Raw genomic sequence first — 19977 nt, 5'->3', positions numbered from 1 at the left:
CTAAAATGTTTGATGCTGAAAGAGAAATTCCATATACAATCAGAACATGCCTGTCTCTAATCCATAAGTCATACAGTCATCAAAAGGAGAGCTGGCGCAAGCAAAGGTATCAGCTACATGAGAAAACACATGTGGACCTGAATTGTGATAACTGCAGTGGCCAAAACAAGAACACGTTTGTGCTCTGGTATACACAAGCTCCACCACAATCTGGACCTTCACTTTCTAATCACAAGTTTGCCCGACTGGTGCTTCGGCCTCATTTAAGCAGCGCTTCAGAAAGACCAGCGTCAACACTTTGTCTGAGATTGCAGGTGTTGTGAAGGACAGCACTGTGATGGGTCAACATCACACAGCTTGTTGGACTGGAGGATGGGACGGTGCTGGTGGAAAGCTATGGCTGGCAACTACACCTGACTCTACTTCAGGCCATTGCCACAGATCAAGCAGTACCAGCACTTCAGATAAATAATTTTCACTGTATGAGGTTATTCTTATATAAACTTTCAGAGGTGAATTGATGTTGTGCAGGGCTGTAAATGTCAGATTTTTTCCCCTCTGTTTTACAGCTTCAATTCTCTTGAGCCTTGTGTTGTCGCCAAGGCATTATCGGACTGTCGGGACCAGGTTTCAGCTGCTGCGCATCCATCCTCTCATAGATCGTCTGCCTGTGAAAGCACCACCTGGACTGGACACAGCTGGACAAACTATATTTGACAAGCTCAGGGAGTTTTGCGGCAGAGGGTATGGATGTCACATGTCCTGCACCAAAGTCAAGGGCAGGACAGAAACAGGCTCTCCGAATATAGATTCCCTTGTTCATGCGTGGTGCGGACGGACCAGTCATCAGCACTATCTGCAGTGCCTCTATTCACATGACTCCCTCCTAACACATGTTGCTGCTACTATTTCAACAACAAAAAGTCTCCTGCTGTTCAGCCACTTTACCCCTAATTGTATGCATAGAACTACCTTGTCTATCACTGATATCGTTACACAATATCAGTATGTTATTTATATTGACGCTGCCTATTTCTGATATTGCTACTATGCAAGTAACCATCTGGCTGTACTGTTTACACCTTCTGTAGAGACCATCCACTTAGCAAAATATTGAGATGTGTGTGTGGTCGTAACATGATTTTGTGACATACAGTGGGGCAAAAAAGTATTTAGTCAGCCACCAATTGTGCAAGTTCTCTCACTTAAAAAGATGAGAGACGCCTGTAATTTTCATCATAGGTACACTTCAACTATGACAGACAAAATGAGAGAAAAAAATCCAGAGAATCACATTGTAGGATTTTTAATGAATTTATTAGCAAATTATGGTGAAAAATAAGTATTTGGTCAATAACAAAAGTTTCTCAATACCTTGTTATATACCCTTTGTTGGCAATGACAGAGGTCAAACGTTTTCTGTAAGTCTTCACAAGGTTTTCACACACTGTTGCTGGTATTTTGGCCCATTCCTCCATGCAGATCTCCTCTAGAGCAGTGATGTTTTGGGGCTGTTGCTGGGCAACACGGACTTTCAACTCCCTCCAAAGATTTTCTATGGGGTGGAGATCTGGAGACTGGCTAGGCCACTCCGGGACCTTGAAATGCTTCTTACAAAGCCACTCCTTCGTTGCCCGGGCGGTGTGTTTGGGATCATTGTCATGCTGAAAGACCCAGCCACGTTTCATCTTCAATGCCCTTGCTGATGGTAGGCTTTGTTACTTTGGTCCCAGCTCTCTGCAGGTCATTCACTAGGTCCCCCCGTGTGGTTCTGGGATTTTTGCTCACTGTTCTTGTGATCATTTTGAACCCACGGGATGAGATCTTGCGTGGAGCACCAGATCGAGGGAGATTATCAGTGGTCTTGTATGTCTTCCATTTCCTAATAATTGCTCCCACAGTTGATTTCTTCAAACCAAGCTGCTTACCTATTGCAGATTGTCTTCCCAGCCTGGTGCAGGTCTACAATTTTGTTTTCTGGTGTCCTTTGACAGCTCTTTGGTCTTGGTCATAGTGGAGTTTGGAGTGTGACTGTTTGAAGTTGTGGACAGGTGTCTTTTATACTGATAATAAGTTCAAACAGGTGCCATTAATACAGGTAACGAGTGGAGGACAGAGGAGCCTCTTAAAGACTAAGTTACAGGTCTGTGAGAGCCAGAAATCTTGCTTGTTTGTAGGTGACCAAATACTTATTTTCCACCATAATTTGCAAATAAATTCATAAAAAATCCTACAATGTGATTTTCAGGATTTTTTTCTTCTCATTTTGTCTGTCATAGTTGAAGTGTACCTATGATGAAAATTACAGGCCTCATCTTTTTAAGTGGGAGAACTTGCACAATTGGTGGCTAACTAAATACTTTTTTGCCCCACTGTACCAGAACAATATCATGTGACCATATCACGTGTCCACCACAAATATCTTTATGTACTGTACATGTGCACCTCACTCGGGTTTCAACTCCAGTTGATTGACCTTAACTTAGTATTCCATACATGTGATAAGTGCATGTGTAACAGTATATAAATTATGCTAATGTACTGGTGTGAAAGCATTTGGGCAGCGGTGTAAAAGTACTAAAATCGTTTTGTGGTATCTGTACATTACTTTACTATTTTTGGCTACTTTTACTACACTACATTCATGATATTTTTTACGCAATACATTTTCCTTGACACCCAAAAGTACTTGTTACATTCTGACAGGAAAATTGTCCAATTCCCACACTTATCAAGAGAACAGCCCTACTGCCTCTGATCTGGCCGACTCACTAAAGTCAAATACTTTGTAAATTATGTTGGAGTGTGCCCCTGGCTAACTCTAATAAAATGAATTGTGCAGTCTAGTTTAATATACGGAATTTGACATTATTTATACTTTAACTCTGACAATTTAGTACTTTTTCCACCACTGGATGTGGCTGGGGGTTATAACATTTATTTCACATGACTCATCAATTTAGACACCATGTTTACCTGTAATTGTTCCTTATTGTGGGCTACTACCACTTCTAGTCTTTTATCTTTACTACACTACTCACTGTTTAGCACATGACCTCACATGTGAATCCTTAGAGATGGGTGGGGCTGGTTTTCGAGGGTGTGAACCATGCTGAATGGGTGTAGACAAAGGAGAGCTCTCCAGTAGGTACCACAGCTTTCAAAGGTCCTTTTCTCAAATGGATCAACTTTCAAAGCAGAATTACTTAATTGTTTCTCAATTGCAGTGTGTGATATGCAATTTTGTAGCTCTGAGTCTACTTTTATCCAGTTTTTAATTTTTTTTACAGATTTTTGCTGGTCAGTCACAATTTCACAAAATGACATCACTGTGTGATGCACGGGTGCATCAAACGACTCTATAAAACATTTCACTGAGGCCCCCTGGCTGCTAGTTGAATGCTCTGATAAGCTCGGAGACGGAATAAGACAGGAACACGCTCCTCTTCACTCACTACCACTTAATGTTGACAGAGGAATGCACATAAGCGCACTGTTGTTTAAGAGTGTAATGAAATCAAGTTTAATCAAATACAACCCCATCATATTAAGGTCCATAATGAGATAATGAATCTCATTTGGACAACAGTGGAACGTCCCTCCAGACAAACATTGTCCAGACAAACAAGTGTCGTGTGTATAATTTGTGCTTTATTTATCTACTTACACATCAGAGGATACGGTTAACATGACGTCCCCAGAGTCTCTTCCTCTGCCTTAGATTAAAATGGAGTAACATTTGCTGTTTATCTGAATTATATCACTAGTTACTGCAGTGTCTTTTCTTAATAGACTTCAAGCTACAAGCTATACTAAATGCTCTGTGGAGTGACCTTGATCCCGTGTGTGTGTGTGTTTGCCTGCATATGTGTGGCACAGCCCATTCACTGTTCAGCATTACATAAATGTTACTGAACCTTGATGACAACTAAGGGATTATGAAGGAATGGAACTAGATGTATAAATTAACAAAAGAAACAACCTGAACAAAGCCTAAAGGAGGTAATAACTTTCAAATGACTAGATACCGGATGAAATGAGACATCTTCATGTAATCATGCTTATTCCACTCATCTGAATGTGTCAATAGAAATACATACATGGAATGGGGAAACGGGGAGGTGGTGGCTATTGGCTACTTACTGACTTCCAACCTTAACTGAGCTAGGGCTCTCAACCTACATGAAACACACATTCATTTGTCAAATACCCTGCCAGACTATTATGACATCTAAAGGTCTACTTGAACAATGCAGTGCTTTTCTAAGAGCATAAACACACAAGCAAGCATTAATGTATGTGTGCATATACACACATATGCACGCACACACACACTATGCTCAGCACCATACCGGTGTCACCATACCAGTACATTTGATAACGGTGCATTTCTATGTTCTGCAGTGGAAAAAGAAACTAAGAAAAGGTCCTAAGTAAATCGCTCCCTATGATGTCATTGGGGGTAATTATATCAACATTAAAATAAGTGATTTTCAGCCAGGGGGAGGGCATTAGTAGACACCTATGTTGCTGGAAATAATGAATATGATGTTAAAAAGTGTTGAAGTCTCCGTTTAACAACTCGTACTGCTAGTGCAATCACAAAGCTCACCAGAGACTTCCTCACATCTGTTCCTGTCCAACAGTTGTTTTCGCTGTCTCCTGAACCAATAGAGCCCTCCAATGGCATCAGAGTGCCGCCACCCATAAAAAGCAGTGTAATGTCAGAGCCCTGATTACTATTACGATTAACATAAAAACCACATTGTTTCCAAGGCACTTCAGAATAAATTTGGCTGGTGCAGATGAAGGACTTGCCAAAGACAACCCTCTGCAATGCTGTTTAACAATACCACAGACTAGATACTGCTGAATCGCCATCAAGGCCAGACCATAACTGGGCCTACGATGATGTGTGGCAGCAATACACAACTTGATAGGTCTGGGAGAGGAGGGAGAGAGAAAGAGCTTTTCCTTTGCTTGAATGTGTCCTATTGCATTTCCATACGTGCAGTATGTCTGTGTATTTACAGTGTGTGTGAGTGAGGTATAACTATCTCTGAGAAACCCATGTCTGCCTCAAGTTCTGACCCCTTATGTATTCCCATTTCCCACCCCTCCCTCCTTTATTCTGCAAACTTCTCTTCCATTTTTTTGATTATGTATTGAATGACAACGCCATCCAATCCCATTTCACACACTGAAAGCTCTGCTATCTGCAGCCATTTAGGCCTAAGTGACCGCTCCATCTCATCCTTCAGCCATTTACATGTTTGGGTCTCATTATGACATTTGTAAGGCAGGCAGGCAGGCTGCCACACAGTGTCTGAATGAGCGAGGGGGAATTTCACTGATTAGTTTTCACCTTTTGATATGGGAGCGTATTGCTGACCCAGTAGAATGGGATTCGGGCTGGAGGGAGAATTGAGTGAGTTTTACATTTAAATCGCGGCTGTGCAAAGCCTTACCTCTGGAGAAATACAAAATGTGCAATATGACTCCGTCCTCTGCCCACAAAAACGTCCCCCTCTCGCAGACAGCCGGACACAAGAACAAGCTTACGCACGCGTCGATGAAATGGCAAGAGAGTTCAAATCGAAGAAAAATGATCTCAGCATTTTACCAAAATATTGGTGTTTTTATTACGAGACACTTTTATTCCAAGCACAGCCATGCCATTTTCATTCATGTAAACTATTACTGTCAGGTCAATGAACATCAAAAGGTATTGCCATAATTATTACCATATGAAATGCAAGTCAATACATATTACGATAGTAAGTCTGTCTGGCTGTTTTACACATATCCCATTACTGCCTGTGTGTGACTAGAGAAGAGGTCCCCACGTGGAATAAAATTGCTATGCCTTGCCTCGGCAACCCTTCTCATTAAAAAAAAGAAAACATTTCCCAGTGTCATACATTATCTGAGGACAAATGCCATTAGTTCACATCCAATCACAGCTTTAATTATATAAAAAGAGCCAGGGTAAATGAGAGCTCCAGAGCAAGGCTAACTATTGACGATTCTGAAGTACGATGAGACTTTCAACCTTATGTCAGATCCACTGTAACTAGGAACACACACGGTCAGAAACACATGCAGACACACACATTAACCCCTTACACTCATGGAAATTGGCATACCGGTATATGGCCAAATTGAAATGTTTCTAACAGAAAAACTATACACTGAAAGTACAAAACATTAAGAACACCTTCCTAATATTGAGTTGCACACCCCCCTCCCACTTTTGCCCCCAGAACAGCCTCAAATCATTGGGGCATGGACTTTAAAAGGTGTCGAAAGCATTCCACAGTGATGCTGGCCCATGTTGACTCAACGCCCCCCACAGTTGTGTCAAGCTGGCTAGACCTCTCCAAACTGCACAGGTCTAAACTCATTTCATTGCACTTTTATGAATCAAGGAAATTAGCCATTGTCACAGATTGGCACTTGATCCAGAAAGATAAACTCAGCTCTTGCTCTGCTCAATCATTGGGAATCTTTTGAGTTCAATATCATTACATTTGCCATTTTCTATGTCAGTTTTTTAGAGACAGACATGTATGAAATAATGAATAAATTATACAATCATAATATCAATTTGACTTTGTTTTTACCAATCTAACTACAAAACAACATAATGGTAATAATTTATTTGAAATGTAAATCTCTATTGATAAACTGTGTAAATCAAGATGTAGCCATGGTCTATTCACAATATAGATGCATGCATATTATTCAATAGGAGTGTGATTTTATGGGGCTACAGGTGACAAACAATTTTATTGGCAACTGATAGGAGACAATTTTATTGCACTGATCAACAACATATGCATAGAAGAAGCAATCAATTATTTTATAAAAGTGTGCGCTGTCTCTTTAAGAAAGTAATCATTTGCGAGGCAGAATGTGGCTGTGGAATGTGACTTTGTGGCTATGTAATCGAGTGGAAACCAGACGGGAGGCAAGGGAAATAAAAGGGAATGAGTTTTTGGTGGCGAGAGAGACAAAGTGGATTAATAAAAACTTTTGGTGACAATCAACTTTGAAATCAGCATATTTTGTGTTATGGTTTGCATATTATCACAAACAAATTACTAGGGAAATGAATTCTGCAGTAAGCTAGCAATGGAAGTTTAGCCTACATTTAAAGCTGGAATCTACCAGTATCGTCTTGCATTGTAAAAGTGTTCTAGCCATTGTTTTGTGAACTGTAATGAACAGTTTCAACATTTCTACATGCTGTGTTGCATTATTCAAGTGTGTTAACTTCTGTGAAGAATGAGTGGGAACAATGCAGCCCAGACAGCTCTAGCAGTGAATGAGTAGGTGGAGCATGCACGTGCTAATAAGGGCCTGCGCTGATAGATAGACTTGATCCTCTCAATCACACGAGACACATTTGACAGAAGTACTGAAAGTAACAAAAATATACTAGCGAACCATTTTTTTTGTATCGGAAAAGTACAGACATTTCTGTGTACCGTGCTGCACTAGTCAAAATCCATACAGCGCTGTGAACCAGAGAACCTGAGCTCTGACGTCATGTATAGCACATTACTGTACAGCCACTGGGTTCCAAGGCACTTATCAATGACAAAATCTTAACATTTTCAAAACATATACGGGATGACAGGGGCTGCGAGTGGAAAGGGCTATGCCACCATGAAAAATGAAATATTAGAATTCTCGCTGATAGAAAAGACATTCAAAGGGTGCTTAATGGACCTAGCCACAGATATACCCCTCCCCCTTATCTTCCCCCCTTCAAATGACACCAGTCTCATTTCCTACTGTCCTTATCGGCATTAAGAAGAGTGAACGGGGTGATATCACATCAATACACATGCTCTAATTACAAAGCAGCATCCAGCTGCCCATGCCTCCTTACAACATTGTCCAAGCGCTGGCCCAACATTGTCCAAGCGTTCCCGAGGGAGAAGAAGCACAGAGCACAGTCGTGGCCTTGCCTGCTGCACAGAAGGCATTCACAATCAAATGGAGGAGGTCAGAAGGTCAAAGAGGACAGGTCACGCTGATGTGGTTGTGGAGATGTTTAGTTCCAGTGCTCTGTAAATGTTGATTCCTGGTTCAATCTGATTCATGTGCACTGGAGTGGGGGTTGTGCTGTAGAATTCTTAGATGTTCGCTATTCCATATAAATTACAGGAGCTCAAATACCCCCACTCAGTACAGTAGCCATCATGTCCGTTCAGCCCCAGCCCTGCTGTGATACTGTCTGTGGTGATATTCCCTGCTCGGTGCTCAGGCCTGGCAGCAGCTACAACCAGCCCGCATCAGGAGGGGGGCATTCTGGTAAACTGTCTTGGCTGATGAGACAGGCAGACCTGCAGCCAGCCAGCCACCGAGCACTGAGCTGGATCACACTGTACATGGCCCTAATCAATGAAAAATAAGCTCTAAATGTGTTTATCTAGACCAGCCAGCATGTGCAAATAATGTGCTGGCCGTTTCGGTTAAAGCGATACACAGTAACGAGAAGAGCAATGTCCAAGACCTCCAATCTGCTGTCCTCATTTTGACCTGGGCAGTTCCTGGAGTGGAAGAGTGGTCAAGTGGCCATTGCAAGGAGAGCTGCTGATGGGTAGAGTAACCTGCAGATACGCAGGTTACAGTTCACTTGAATCATCATGATGACGTGTGTGTGTATTGTTCCATATGCGAAAGATATGCTAAATGCTTCCTCTATTTTCTGTATCATTGTTAAAGTTATGCCAAACACATCACATCAGAATAAACATTTAATTCAACACCATTATATTTTATAAACAGCGTTCATCAGCATGGACAGTTTTCCAATTGAAGTGAACGCAAAGGTGCTGTCCATGAAAGCCTGTCACTGCTAATAGTTACCAATTAATCAGTTACTTTCTATAAACATCATCAAAACTGTGAAACTATTGAATAGCCCATAAACTTTCTTTGGAGCGTTCCCGACTATGAACACAGACATATTAACTTGAAAACCTCCTTCTTGCTAGAAGCAGTACCGTTACCACCCTTCATATACTGTACTTGGCTGAGGATGGGGAGCAACAGTCATTTGAATAACAATAGGTTAAAGTAATGCCATTTGTTACCAAAATGAAGGAGAGGATAAAATATGGGAGGGAGGCCAATTCCATCCAATATGTTGTGTCAGGGAAAAAGAATCCCCAACACAGACTATTGGCTGACTACAGCAAAGCCCCGGCAAAACTGTTGATGGTTCAAATTAATGGCAGGCCGTGCAGAACTCATTATTCAGGGTGAAAACAATCTGCATCACATGCCAAATTGTTAGCAAGCTGTAATTTGTTATGGATGGTGACTATTAAAACAGTACCCAGATCAGAAAAGAGACCTCATCGTTTAATCAGGATCCCTATGTGGCCAGGAGTTTTAAACTGACCTTGTGACCTGACCAGGATAAACTCTGTGCCCTAAATGTTCTTGATCAGGTGGTATGGTCAGGAATAACTCCTGGCCCCGGTGTTTGGTTTATTCGGCTCCCCATTAGCTTTTGCCGAAGCAGCAGCTAATTCTTCCTGGGGTCCACACAAAAAAAACACTGCTAGACAAGGACTGTCACACAAAACACAACAATATACAAACAATACAACAACAACAAAAAGATTGTGTGTGTGTTAGAGTGTGTCTGTGCGTGCGTTTGTGTGTGTCCCCTCACGGTCACCGCCATCTTTTTTTAAAGCTGTTTGCTTGAGTAATTGGAGATGGAAGGGAGTTCCATGAGATCATGGCTCTGTATAATACTGTGCATTGCCGCAAATTCGTTTTGGAATTGGGGACTGTGAACAGACCCCTGGTCGCATGTCTTGTGGGGTATATATGGGTGTCTGAGCTGAATGTTAATTGATTATACAGACAATCTAGAATTTTCATTACAGTAATAATTATCATAAAAACGAGAAGAGAAGCAGTTAATCTCTCGTCAATACTCAACCAGGAAAGACTGGTGTGCATGTTGTTGATGTTAGTTCTGTATGTGCAGTTAAGGGTAAGGCGTGCTTCTCTGTTTTGAGTCAGATGCAGCTTTGCTAGGTCTTTCTTTGCTGCACGTGACCATATTCCAGGACAGTAATCAAGATGGGACAAGACCAGAGCCTCAACTAGTACAGTTGATATTTGTGCCATAAACACAGATCTTTTTATAACAGACATACCCCTTCCCATCAACACTACAACTTTGTCAATATGACCTGACCATGATAATTGACCATCCAATGTTATACCTAGGAGTTGAGCTTCCTCAACTCGATCAATGGTCACACCCCTTATACACAACTCCAGCTAAGGGTCTTGCTTTTAGTTTTAGATGTATTTAAGACCTGTTTATTATGAATCATCCATTCAGGTACTGACTCAGTGAGGTCACTGGCTTTGGGTGATGACATGAAGAGTGTGGAATCTCAGCGTACATAGTCATTCTAGCTTTGTGTAAGGCCAGTGGCAAATCATTTGTAAAAATAGAGAAGAGGGACGGCCCAAAGCCAAACACTTATTTCAACCCACAAACTTAACACTTCAGTGGTACTGTCATACAACCACAGACAACACACACGGCCTGATTATTCATCCACCCAACAACTTCGTATGAAGAAACCTACTTCCTATCATACCAACAGAATGGCATCTGAATATGTGGAATATAATCAAATTAACCCTGTGTATTCATTTGATTTTCATAATTGTCTAAATGTTATAACATTGTTCAACTGAGTGAGAAACTAAGTCACCTTCTAATCAAAAGGATCATTTATCCCCAGGTGTCCTCAAGCAGCTTCAAAACTCTTTGGAAATCTCCTCTCAGACAGTACAAAAGGAGAATTGATTCTATGTTGCGGCACAGCAGACTGAATGAGTCTCTCAGTCAAGAACCAGAAGGCGTAGTGATGCTGATCTCCTACGCATACATGGGAATGGATTTGTGCTCCTCTCCATATGCATCCATCTTTAAAAAAAAGAGTGGGCGAGCCAGGGGTCAGAGTTAAGCATGGGTAAGTGGCTCACAAATCGTTAGCGGTGCCCTAACCCTCATCGTTATCACACAGTCTGACACCAACACAAACATGGTGGGTGGGGTTGTGTTTGTGGGGGGGGGGGGATTGTGTGTGTGGGTTTATTTGTGTGTGTATGTGTGTGTGTTTGTGTGCGCGCGCATGCGTGTTGGGGTTGGGAGAGTCAAAACAGCATAATTCCACCACAATGATGCCAACATATAAGTAGGATGAGACAAAGAGAGCACATGTACATGGTCTCTCCTGCTTGCCATTGGTATACTCTCAATACAGATTACTATCCTCACAAAAAGTATTTCCTTTATCCACAGTATGCATAGTAGAGGTCGACCGATTATGATTTTTCAACGCGGATACTGTTTATTGGAGGACCAAAAAAAAGCCGATTCAGATTAATCAGCCAATTTTTTACATTTATTTGTAATAATGACAATTACAACAATACTGAATGAACACTTATTTTAACTTATTATAATACATCAAAAAAATCAGTTTAGCCTCAAATAAATAATGAAACATGTTCGATTTGTTTTAAATAATGCAAAAACAAAGTGTTGGAGAAGAAAGTAAAAGTGCAATATGTGCCATGTAAGAAAGCTAACGTTTAAGTTCCTGCTCAGAACATGAGAACATATGAAAGCTGGTGGTTCCTTTTAACATGAGCCTTCAATATTCCCAGGTAAGAAGTTTTAGGTTGTAGTTATTATAGGAATTATAGGACTATTTCTCTCTATACCATTTGTATTTCATTAACCTTTGACTACAGGATGTTCTTATAGGCACTTTAGTATTGCCAGTGTAACAGTATAGCTTCTGTCCCTCTCCTCACTCCTACCTGGGCTCGACCCAGGAACACAAAGACAACAGCCACCCTCGAAGCAGCGTTACCCATCGCTCCACAAAAGCCGCGGCCCTTGCAGAGCAAGGGGAACAACCACTCCAAGTCTCAGAGCGAGTGACGTTTGAAACGCTATTAGTGCGCACCCTGCTAACTAGCTAGCCATTTCACATCGGTTACACGGGCCTAATCTCGGGAGTTGATAGGCTTGAAGTCATAAACAGCTGCTGGCAAATGCACGAAAGTGCTGTTTGAATGAATGCTTACGAGCCTGCTGCTGCCTACCATCGCTCAGTCAGACTGCTCTATCAAATCATAGACTTAGTTATAACATGATAACACACAGAAATACGAGCCTTAGGTCATTAATATGGTCGAATCCAGAAACTATCATCTCGAAAACAAGTCGTTTATTTTTCTGTGAAATATGGAACTGTTCCGTATTTTATCTAACGGTTGGCATCCACAAGTCTAAATATTCCTGTTACATTGCACAACCTTCAATGTTATGCCTTAATTACGTAAAATTCTGGTAAATTAGGTGGCCCAAACTGTTGCATATACACTGACTGTGCGTGCAATGAACGCAAGAGAAGTGACACAATTTCACCTGGTTAATATTGCTTGCTAACCTGGATTTATTTTAGCTAAATATGCAGGTTTAAAAATATATACTTCTGTGGATTGATTTTAAGAAAGGCATTGATGTTCATGGTTAGGTACACATTGGAGCAATGATACGCACCGCATCGATTATACGATTATATGCAACGCAGGACACGCTAGATAAACTAGTAATATCATCAACTATGTGTAGTTAACTAGTAATCATGATTGATTGATTGATTGTTTTTTATAAGATAAGTTTAATGCTAGCTAGCAACTTACCTTGGCTTACTGCATTCGCGTAACAGGCAGTCTCCTCGTGGAGTGCAATGAGAGGCAGGTGGTTAGAGCGTTGGACTAATTAACTGTAAGGTTGCAAGAGTGAATCCCCCGAGCTGACAAGGTAAAAATCTGTTGTTCTGTCCCTGAACGAGGCAGTTAACCCACCGTTCCTAGGCCGTCATTGAAAATAAGAATGTGTTCCTAACTGACTTGCCTAGTTAAATAAAGATGAAATAAAGGTGTAAATAAAAATAAAAAAACTCGGCCAAATCGGTGTCCAAAAATACAGATTTCCGATTGTTATAAACTTGAAATCGGCCCTAATTAATCGGCCATTCCGATTAATCGATCGACCTCTAATGCATATTTGATTAATTTCCATCTTTTTGTTATTAGATGGGTTTTGTGCACTATGTGGTACAAAGATGTATTCTAGGACTTAAAATCCCACGGTTCTAGGCATTGGGTAGAATCTAGATTGTCATACATACCTTCATATCGACCTGGTGCCAACGCAAGATATTCAGTAATACCGGCACTGAACAAAAGGGGCACTATTTTCAAACCCCACTGAGCTAACTAGCATTAGCGCAATGACTGGAAGTCTATGGGAATCTATTAGCATGCTATGCATGTCCACCCAGCATCGCACAGTCAGTCTCCCCTACAGGCTATAGAAATGCATCTCTCAATAGATCCTCTTCTATTGGCTTATGACTTTGGAGCCTTTGTCATGGTTGGATACTGACAAAGCCAGCTTTTCCCTGCATTCTGCTCTCTGTAAAGGTCTGTCCTTGCATATTAAACAGGTGGGAGCACTAGAGCAATAACATGGAGAGGACATTGCCTCCCAGACAGACCTTATGTTTAGCCCCATCTAAAAATGCCATCATGGATGACAGTGATAGACACACACACACAGGTTAAAAGGGAAAAAAATACTGTCACTGATGAAGATGAACGATCAGACTGCAATGCTGTAAATGAATGAGTCAGCCTTGCCCTCCCTACAGACACAGGCCTAGAGGGCTATAGTACACACACAAAGAAGGCAAGGGAAAGACTAGAGCTGGAGCTGTCCATGGTGCTGAAACCCGAGAGCATGCATGCATACATGCCACAGCATGTATCTTCAATCTGAGTAACTCAAATGCAAACATATTTTATAATATAATTTGGCATTCCCAAAGGATACTGTGTGCAGGGGAGACTGGATTTGTCCATGGTTCTGAAACCTGGAGAGTGAACCTACAGCATATCTTTCAGTTACTAACACAAACAAACATATTGCACAATATATTATGTAGAAAAGTAGATTTAGCAAGGCAAGGGGATAACTGGAACTGTCCATGGTGCTGAAACATGGGGTCCAGCATGCTACAACATGTATCCTATCTTCAATTTCATTTAGGTACAAAAACAATCATATTTTAAATAGAATTTGGTGCTCATAAGGAGGTTGGGGGTGGTGGAACTATCAGTGGTGCTGAACCTGGGAGCTCAGCATGCTATGTGTCTCCTATCTCTCAGATTTACTAAAATCGAAACATATCGGTGTCTTCAATAACATGAGATTCAGCAGGAAGCTCCAGAAGGAACTGTCCATGGTTCTGAAACCTGAAAGCTATCATGCAATGAGTCTCCTATCCCTCCGATTTGTCAACATATGACTCAACAGTCAACACAGCAAGGGGGCTCACCATATCTTCTTTAATGACCCCAATACCAATTACTATCTTATAATATAATTTGGTATTCACATACTATAAGGAAACTGGTGCTATTAGTAATCTACCTGCTGTCTATTCCATGAACCAAAAGTTCCAAAAAGATCTAATGTTATTCATATCTATATTTATATTTGTATCTAGGGGCTAATCCAAACAGAAACAAGAGCTCCTTCAATGAAATTCTCCTTCTTCCTTTCATTTAGCATTCTGGTCACAGGTCTACGAGAGAGACACTCTAGCATTAAATTCTCCTAAACCAAGTCAAAAGAATCTCATTAAATTGCTTTCAATATAACAAACCATAACTGGATACCAATCCCCAGGGGAAATTGTATTGGACCGTCACACTTTTAGTGGACTAATCATCTCCACACAAGCCCCAAAGTGCTGAATGAGAACTGCCTACATTATTAGAGCCGGAGATTGCTAGTGTGCCTTTCAGACGAGATGGTGGTTCTCGCTTTGCCATCTCTCAAAACTGTCTTTGATTGTTTGCCCCTGTGTCATTCTGTTCAAAGTTGTAGATTTATGCTCTAATGGTTTCTTGTCTTGTACCTGGCAGAGATTTGACTGTGGCTCATTTGAGGGCAGACGGTGCCATGTTGCCTCTACTTTATTGCAGTCCAGGCAGTGGTTCACCTCAGAGGTGAATACTGTATCATCTGATTACACTGTGCTGCAGAACTGCCCGTTTAGGATATCTGAGATGACCATACCACAGCTACATACACTATGACCATTTCTGAAATAAATGCTTGTTTTGTTTCTCTAATTGTAACATTACATCTATTCAGCATGACTTGTATATTCAATGACCACACTAAAAGTTTGGGTAGAGTTTACAACTTGTTGAGATCACTAGATATAGCATTAACACAGTTGTTGTCATTCTGTACATCAAGGCAGCTGTGTTCCAGTTTTTTGGGGTGATCCAAACTTGCTTCAATGACCATGCTGGAGTCACTAACATCAGTTTATAACACATTACAAGATAACATGTGGTGATAGACAACACATGACCAGAACAGTTCCAGCTTACCATGAGGAGATCACGCAACAAGTTCAGTAATACAGAGTCAGACAGGAGGGAGAAATCATACGCAACAGAGATAGTGCAGAAAAAAATGGTGATGTCACGATCCCGTAAATAAGGGTCCTTTTCTCGGGCACTGCAGATACTACTGCGGGTGTGGTGACTGCATTAGTAAAGCGCGCGCGGTCTCCACGCAAACACAGGAATAATATAATCTGCTTTCATTGGAGAGACCAGACGGCAACAGCTACCCGCCCACCACAACTAGCACTTCCAATTGACGTGCCCAGAAGTTCAAATCATGAATCTGTTGTCAGTTCTATTCACTAAATTGACTTGCGATCTCACCTTGCTTGTGCGCTGACTGCCACCATCCCAATAACGGCTTGCCATCAAGCGAAGTGAAAAGCGTCTCCCATAGCCCAGGTTGTATATTAAATACATAGTTTACATTGCCACAGCCCCACGTAATGACAATCTGACATCTGCGCTCAATCTGACAACAGTTTGATATTCCATGCACACCATCCCTTGCTCTCATTATGCCGCTTTTTTTCTCCCCTGTCTATAACCGGCATATTTCTACCAACTGGAATAAGAACTAAATTCAAATGTTCCGATAAAAGCAACTCGCGAAGACACAAACATTCCACAAAACACCACTTTCATGCCCTACAAGGACTAACCTCCCAATCTAGCGAATCCCACTCTTCGGTAAACATCCGGAGGATTTCTGTCCTTCCAAACGCGGACTAGGCAAAGAGGCACTACGGAATGACTGAGCGATGCGATGCCATTGCGCTGTCGGTATTATCCTCATGAAATCAATTTTAATAGGGGACGTCGACAGGAGAAGGTATTCGTAAATGCACACCGCGACGACACCACGGCCAACTTGATCGAGATAGATTTAATGATAGCTTGCTTTACAATCGAACATTTCGGTGGAAGAAGGTTGCAACCAATTATTACACCACTTGCGCTTGACTTGCAGGCGAATACTGACAAGGCGCTCGTTCTATTGAGCATCGTTTCGATTTGAGCTGCCGTGCTCCCTTTAGCAGAGGTGGCAGACAAGAAAACCAACTTCGTATTTCCAAAATGTAGAAAAAACGAGTAATACAATCCTCAGCCATGGTTCCATTGCGCATCCCCACATTACATTTTCCTCTGTGGGAATAGGCTACAACAATAAAGCAAGATTTTCAAAGGTCCCTTATATCACGAAGTGGTTGGCAAGGCACGTGACTACTCCTTTGTGCAAAATGATGTATTGGATTCATTATAAGCAACAAGCCGTGAGATAGCCAGGGAAAGGGTGTCCTGTGAGATGATTGGAATAAGGTCACTTCTGTACTCACCATTAGCACCGCAAAGTTATTGTGATGAGTGCAATGAATGGTGGTCGTGTTGCCCGTGGAGCCTGTTATGTGGCACCCCTCTGCCCGCCAGCCACCGTGCCCATCTAGCAGGTCAAAATCCCAATAGGCTGCAGTTGGGTCTACACCCAGCGCGAAGTGCCTGAGAGCAATGGTAACCGAGTGCACGGCGCTCCCGATGCTGCACCCATCTGCAAGAAAGAAACACATTAAATTAGGGAAACCAAGTGGAAAGTCTAAGTGCAACATCCAAGAAACACACACACACACTTTCACACACACACACACACACACACACACACACACACACACACACACACAGACACACACACACACACACACACACTTTACTGTCCGACAACCATACATTATTATTAATTCTGCCTATTTTCACAATGTATATCTATCTTTCATTGACATGTTTGTGTTTAAGATCTAAAAGCTATTAAACATCTGCCACAGATATCATCATCAAGAGGATGGTAACGACTAAAATATTATACAATGAAAAGAAATAGCCAACATATAAAGATTTGTCAAATGTGTTGTGGATTAGGCTGTGTTTGGATAAAAAAAAATATTTAGACATAGTTGTGTTTTTAACAAAAATATGTAATATGGATAAAATCTCTACAGGCTGCGCACCTTTTCATTTTGCATGCATGTGCGTGTCCCAGTGTTTTGTCGAAAGCCGATCACCGTTTTAGACAACGTTGACATCAGAGCCATGATGATAAAATGCATGCATTTCCTCTTACCTAATTTGGTGAAAGCAACTGGTGTCGAAACGCTCCTACGTTTTCCATCATCTGCAAGGTTTGACGAATTTCCTGTGCAAGGAAAGAGTTTCCCATTTCGAAAGACAATAAACTGCAGCTTGCAAGTCGAGTTATCAACAGATTGCAACGCAGAGGGGTTAGGCGTACCAGCCAGCGGTAAATGGATTGCGGCGACTGCCACGGAGTTCTGCGGATGGAATAAAAAAGGACAAAATACAAGTTGAATAATGCCATTCGCTACAGAGAGGCTGAAAATTATCACTCCAGTAGCTTGTAAGATTGACACATTGCCTCTCTCTCCAAGATTGGTAGCGACCAAAGAGCACAAGTAACCATGTGAATGGGTTTCACTCGGTAGGCTACGTCGTCTGATGAGCTCTGGTGCGCCCTATTTGGTAAGGTTTCCTGCCGCAGAGGTGGAAATGGTTCTTAACATCTCAGCTCGAGGGCACATCAACAACTGCAGCGTTGATTTAAAGAGACAACCGGCCTCACTTTATCTTCCCCTCACAGCCTATAAACGCCGTGGAACCCCCTGAAAATGACATTTTGTGAGCTCTAGGAAGGATAGACAGTTTCTAAAAAGTATAGTGGCATTACATTGTACGTGGGTGTGGTTCCAGAATGGATTGAGTGTACTTAGGTGGACCAGAACCAGAGCAAGCAGTCCTCATATCTGAGTTCAAGTGTAGTCAAATAAAAAGGTCCCAAAGTGCTAGTCATCAGCTTAGGGGGCATGGGAGAACATAGCCTACACATAAATGAATGTGCTCTGATTAAGATTTTCCTGATAAATGTTTAATAAAATATTATACATTATCATAACAACCTAATTGCATCTTTTTGCACTGGAAATGTGTTTCCACTCCAGTACGACAAGATATACCTAGTGATATGTTTTTATCCATCCATTTATTTGGACACCCTACTCATTTGTCATTGAGGACATTCGGGGAGAATAACCAATAGAAAACACTGTTGGGTGAAACCATGATTCTACAACATAATTCAAAGCATTGAAACTTCCATAGGTGCATGAGGTCTGTTATGGATGTACGTGACGTCAAAGGAGCCCGGCATCAGCTAGTCCCAAGAGAAAGAGGAAGAGTTGGTGAGGCGAGGGAAGGACAAACTGTCCGTGATGCTGAAACATGGAGAGAGAACAATTCCCATCCAATTCCCATTGTTATTGCCATTTGCCTCCCAGATTCACAGATAATATCCATTACTTAAAGTATCTACATAGGTCTTTCATCCAATTCTCCTGCAACAAATGGCTTTCCTCAGGCAACATGGCCTTACAAGATTCAAAGTTCTTCAGCTCTCTGACCATTACATTACCCTGGAGCAGGCCAATCCTGTAAAGTGACATGAGCCAACAGAATACTTAAGCACCATCTCTTCTCTTTACAACCAACGTGTGCAAGGAGCCCGTGCTAATTTACGACCCGGGTTTGTTAGCTATTTGTTTCTGCATTGACTCGCACTTGAAAGGTTATTGATTTTCATCCTGCAGAGAGAGATGAATCTCGGCCTTGAAATTTACGTTACATGGTTTTCCTCCAGAAAAGCTTAAGCAAGCAGTATATTTCTCAAAAGCACTGGGATACAGCCATCCCAGACCGTGTCAAAGTGGATTTGATCGGTGACATCATCAGGAACAGGTGAAGGATACAGTGGAATCCTTGAAGGAGTGGCTCAAGGATTTGGGCTCCTATTCACAAAGTGTCTCAGAGTAGGAGTGATGATCTAGGATCAGGACCTCCCTGTTCATATATAATCTTCTCCATTATGATCTAAAATACTAACCTGATCCTAGATCAGCAGTCATACACCAATACGTTTTGTGATAGGCCCAGATCTCAAACAGTGAGGAATACCAGGTGACCTCACAACACAGATCCTTTTAAATGCCACAACACTGCATGAACATCTTATCTCACAAGCCCATCCTCTCTCTGCAGCTTTTCATCCTCTTTATCAGCCTTTTCGAAGGGATTTATAGCCCAGAGGGTGTGCTGTCTGTGGCATGCACAACGCCTTGCTTTAACAAACGCTCTAAGTCGTCCAGAATGACCTAGAAGGTAGTAAGGCTACTTTCGCATGAGGAACTCGCTGGGGACTTCACACTTCAAAGTTGATTTAACTAGGAGCGGCGCCACCGTGTGATCTTGCCTGGGCCCTTCCCCTTTCTGATCCTCAAAAGGTTCTACAGCTGCACCATCGAGAGCATCCTAACTGGTTGCATCACTGCCTGGTATGGCAACTGCTCGGCCTCCGACCGC

The 19977-nt window shown here is 41.8% G+C and overlaps 1 protein-coding gene across 1 annotated transcript in view; it reads right to left on the bottom strand.

The window, feature by feature from the left end:
- adgra1b (adhesion G protein-coupled receptor A1b) overlaps window positions 1–19977 on the bottom strand; it is a 248648-nt gene that overhangs the window by 57625 nt on the left and 171046 nt on the right. The window contains exons 13-14 of the mRNA XM_020495023.2: window positions 17672–17879; window positions 16896–17104 (exon numbers count right to left, since the gene is read on the bottom strand). Coding sequence (XP_020350612.2) covers window positions 16896–17104; window positions 17672–17879 — 417 coding nt within the window. The remainder of the gene's footprint in view (window positions 1–16895; window positions 17105–17671; window positions 17880–19977) is intronic.

The sequence above is a fragment of the Oncorhynchus kisutch genome, linkage group LG11 (genome assembly GCF_002021735.2).
Source record: "Oncorhynchus kisutch isolate 150728-3 linkage group LG11, Okis_V2, whole genome shotgun sequence".
Lineage (NCBI taxonomy): Eukaryota > Metazoa > Chordata > Actinopteri > Salmoniformes > Salmonidae > Oncorhynchus > Oncorhynchus kisutch.
Note: the sequence above shows the minus strand (reverse complement) of the source record. Positions and strands in the feature narration are given on the sequence as shown.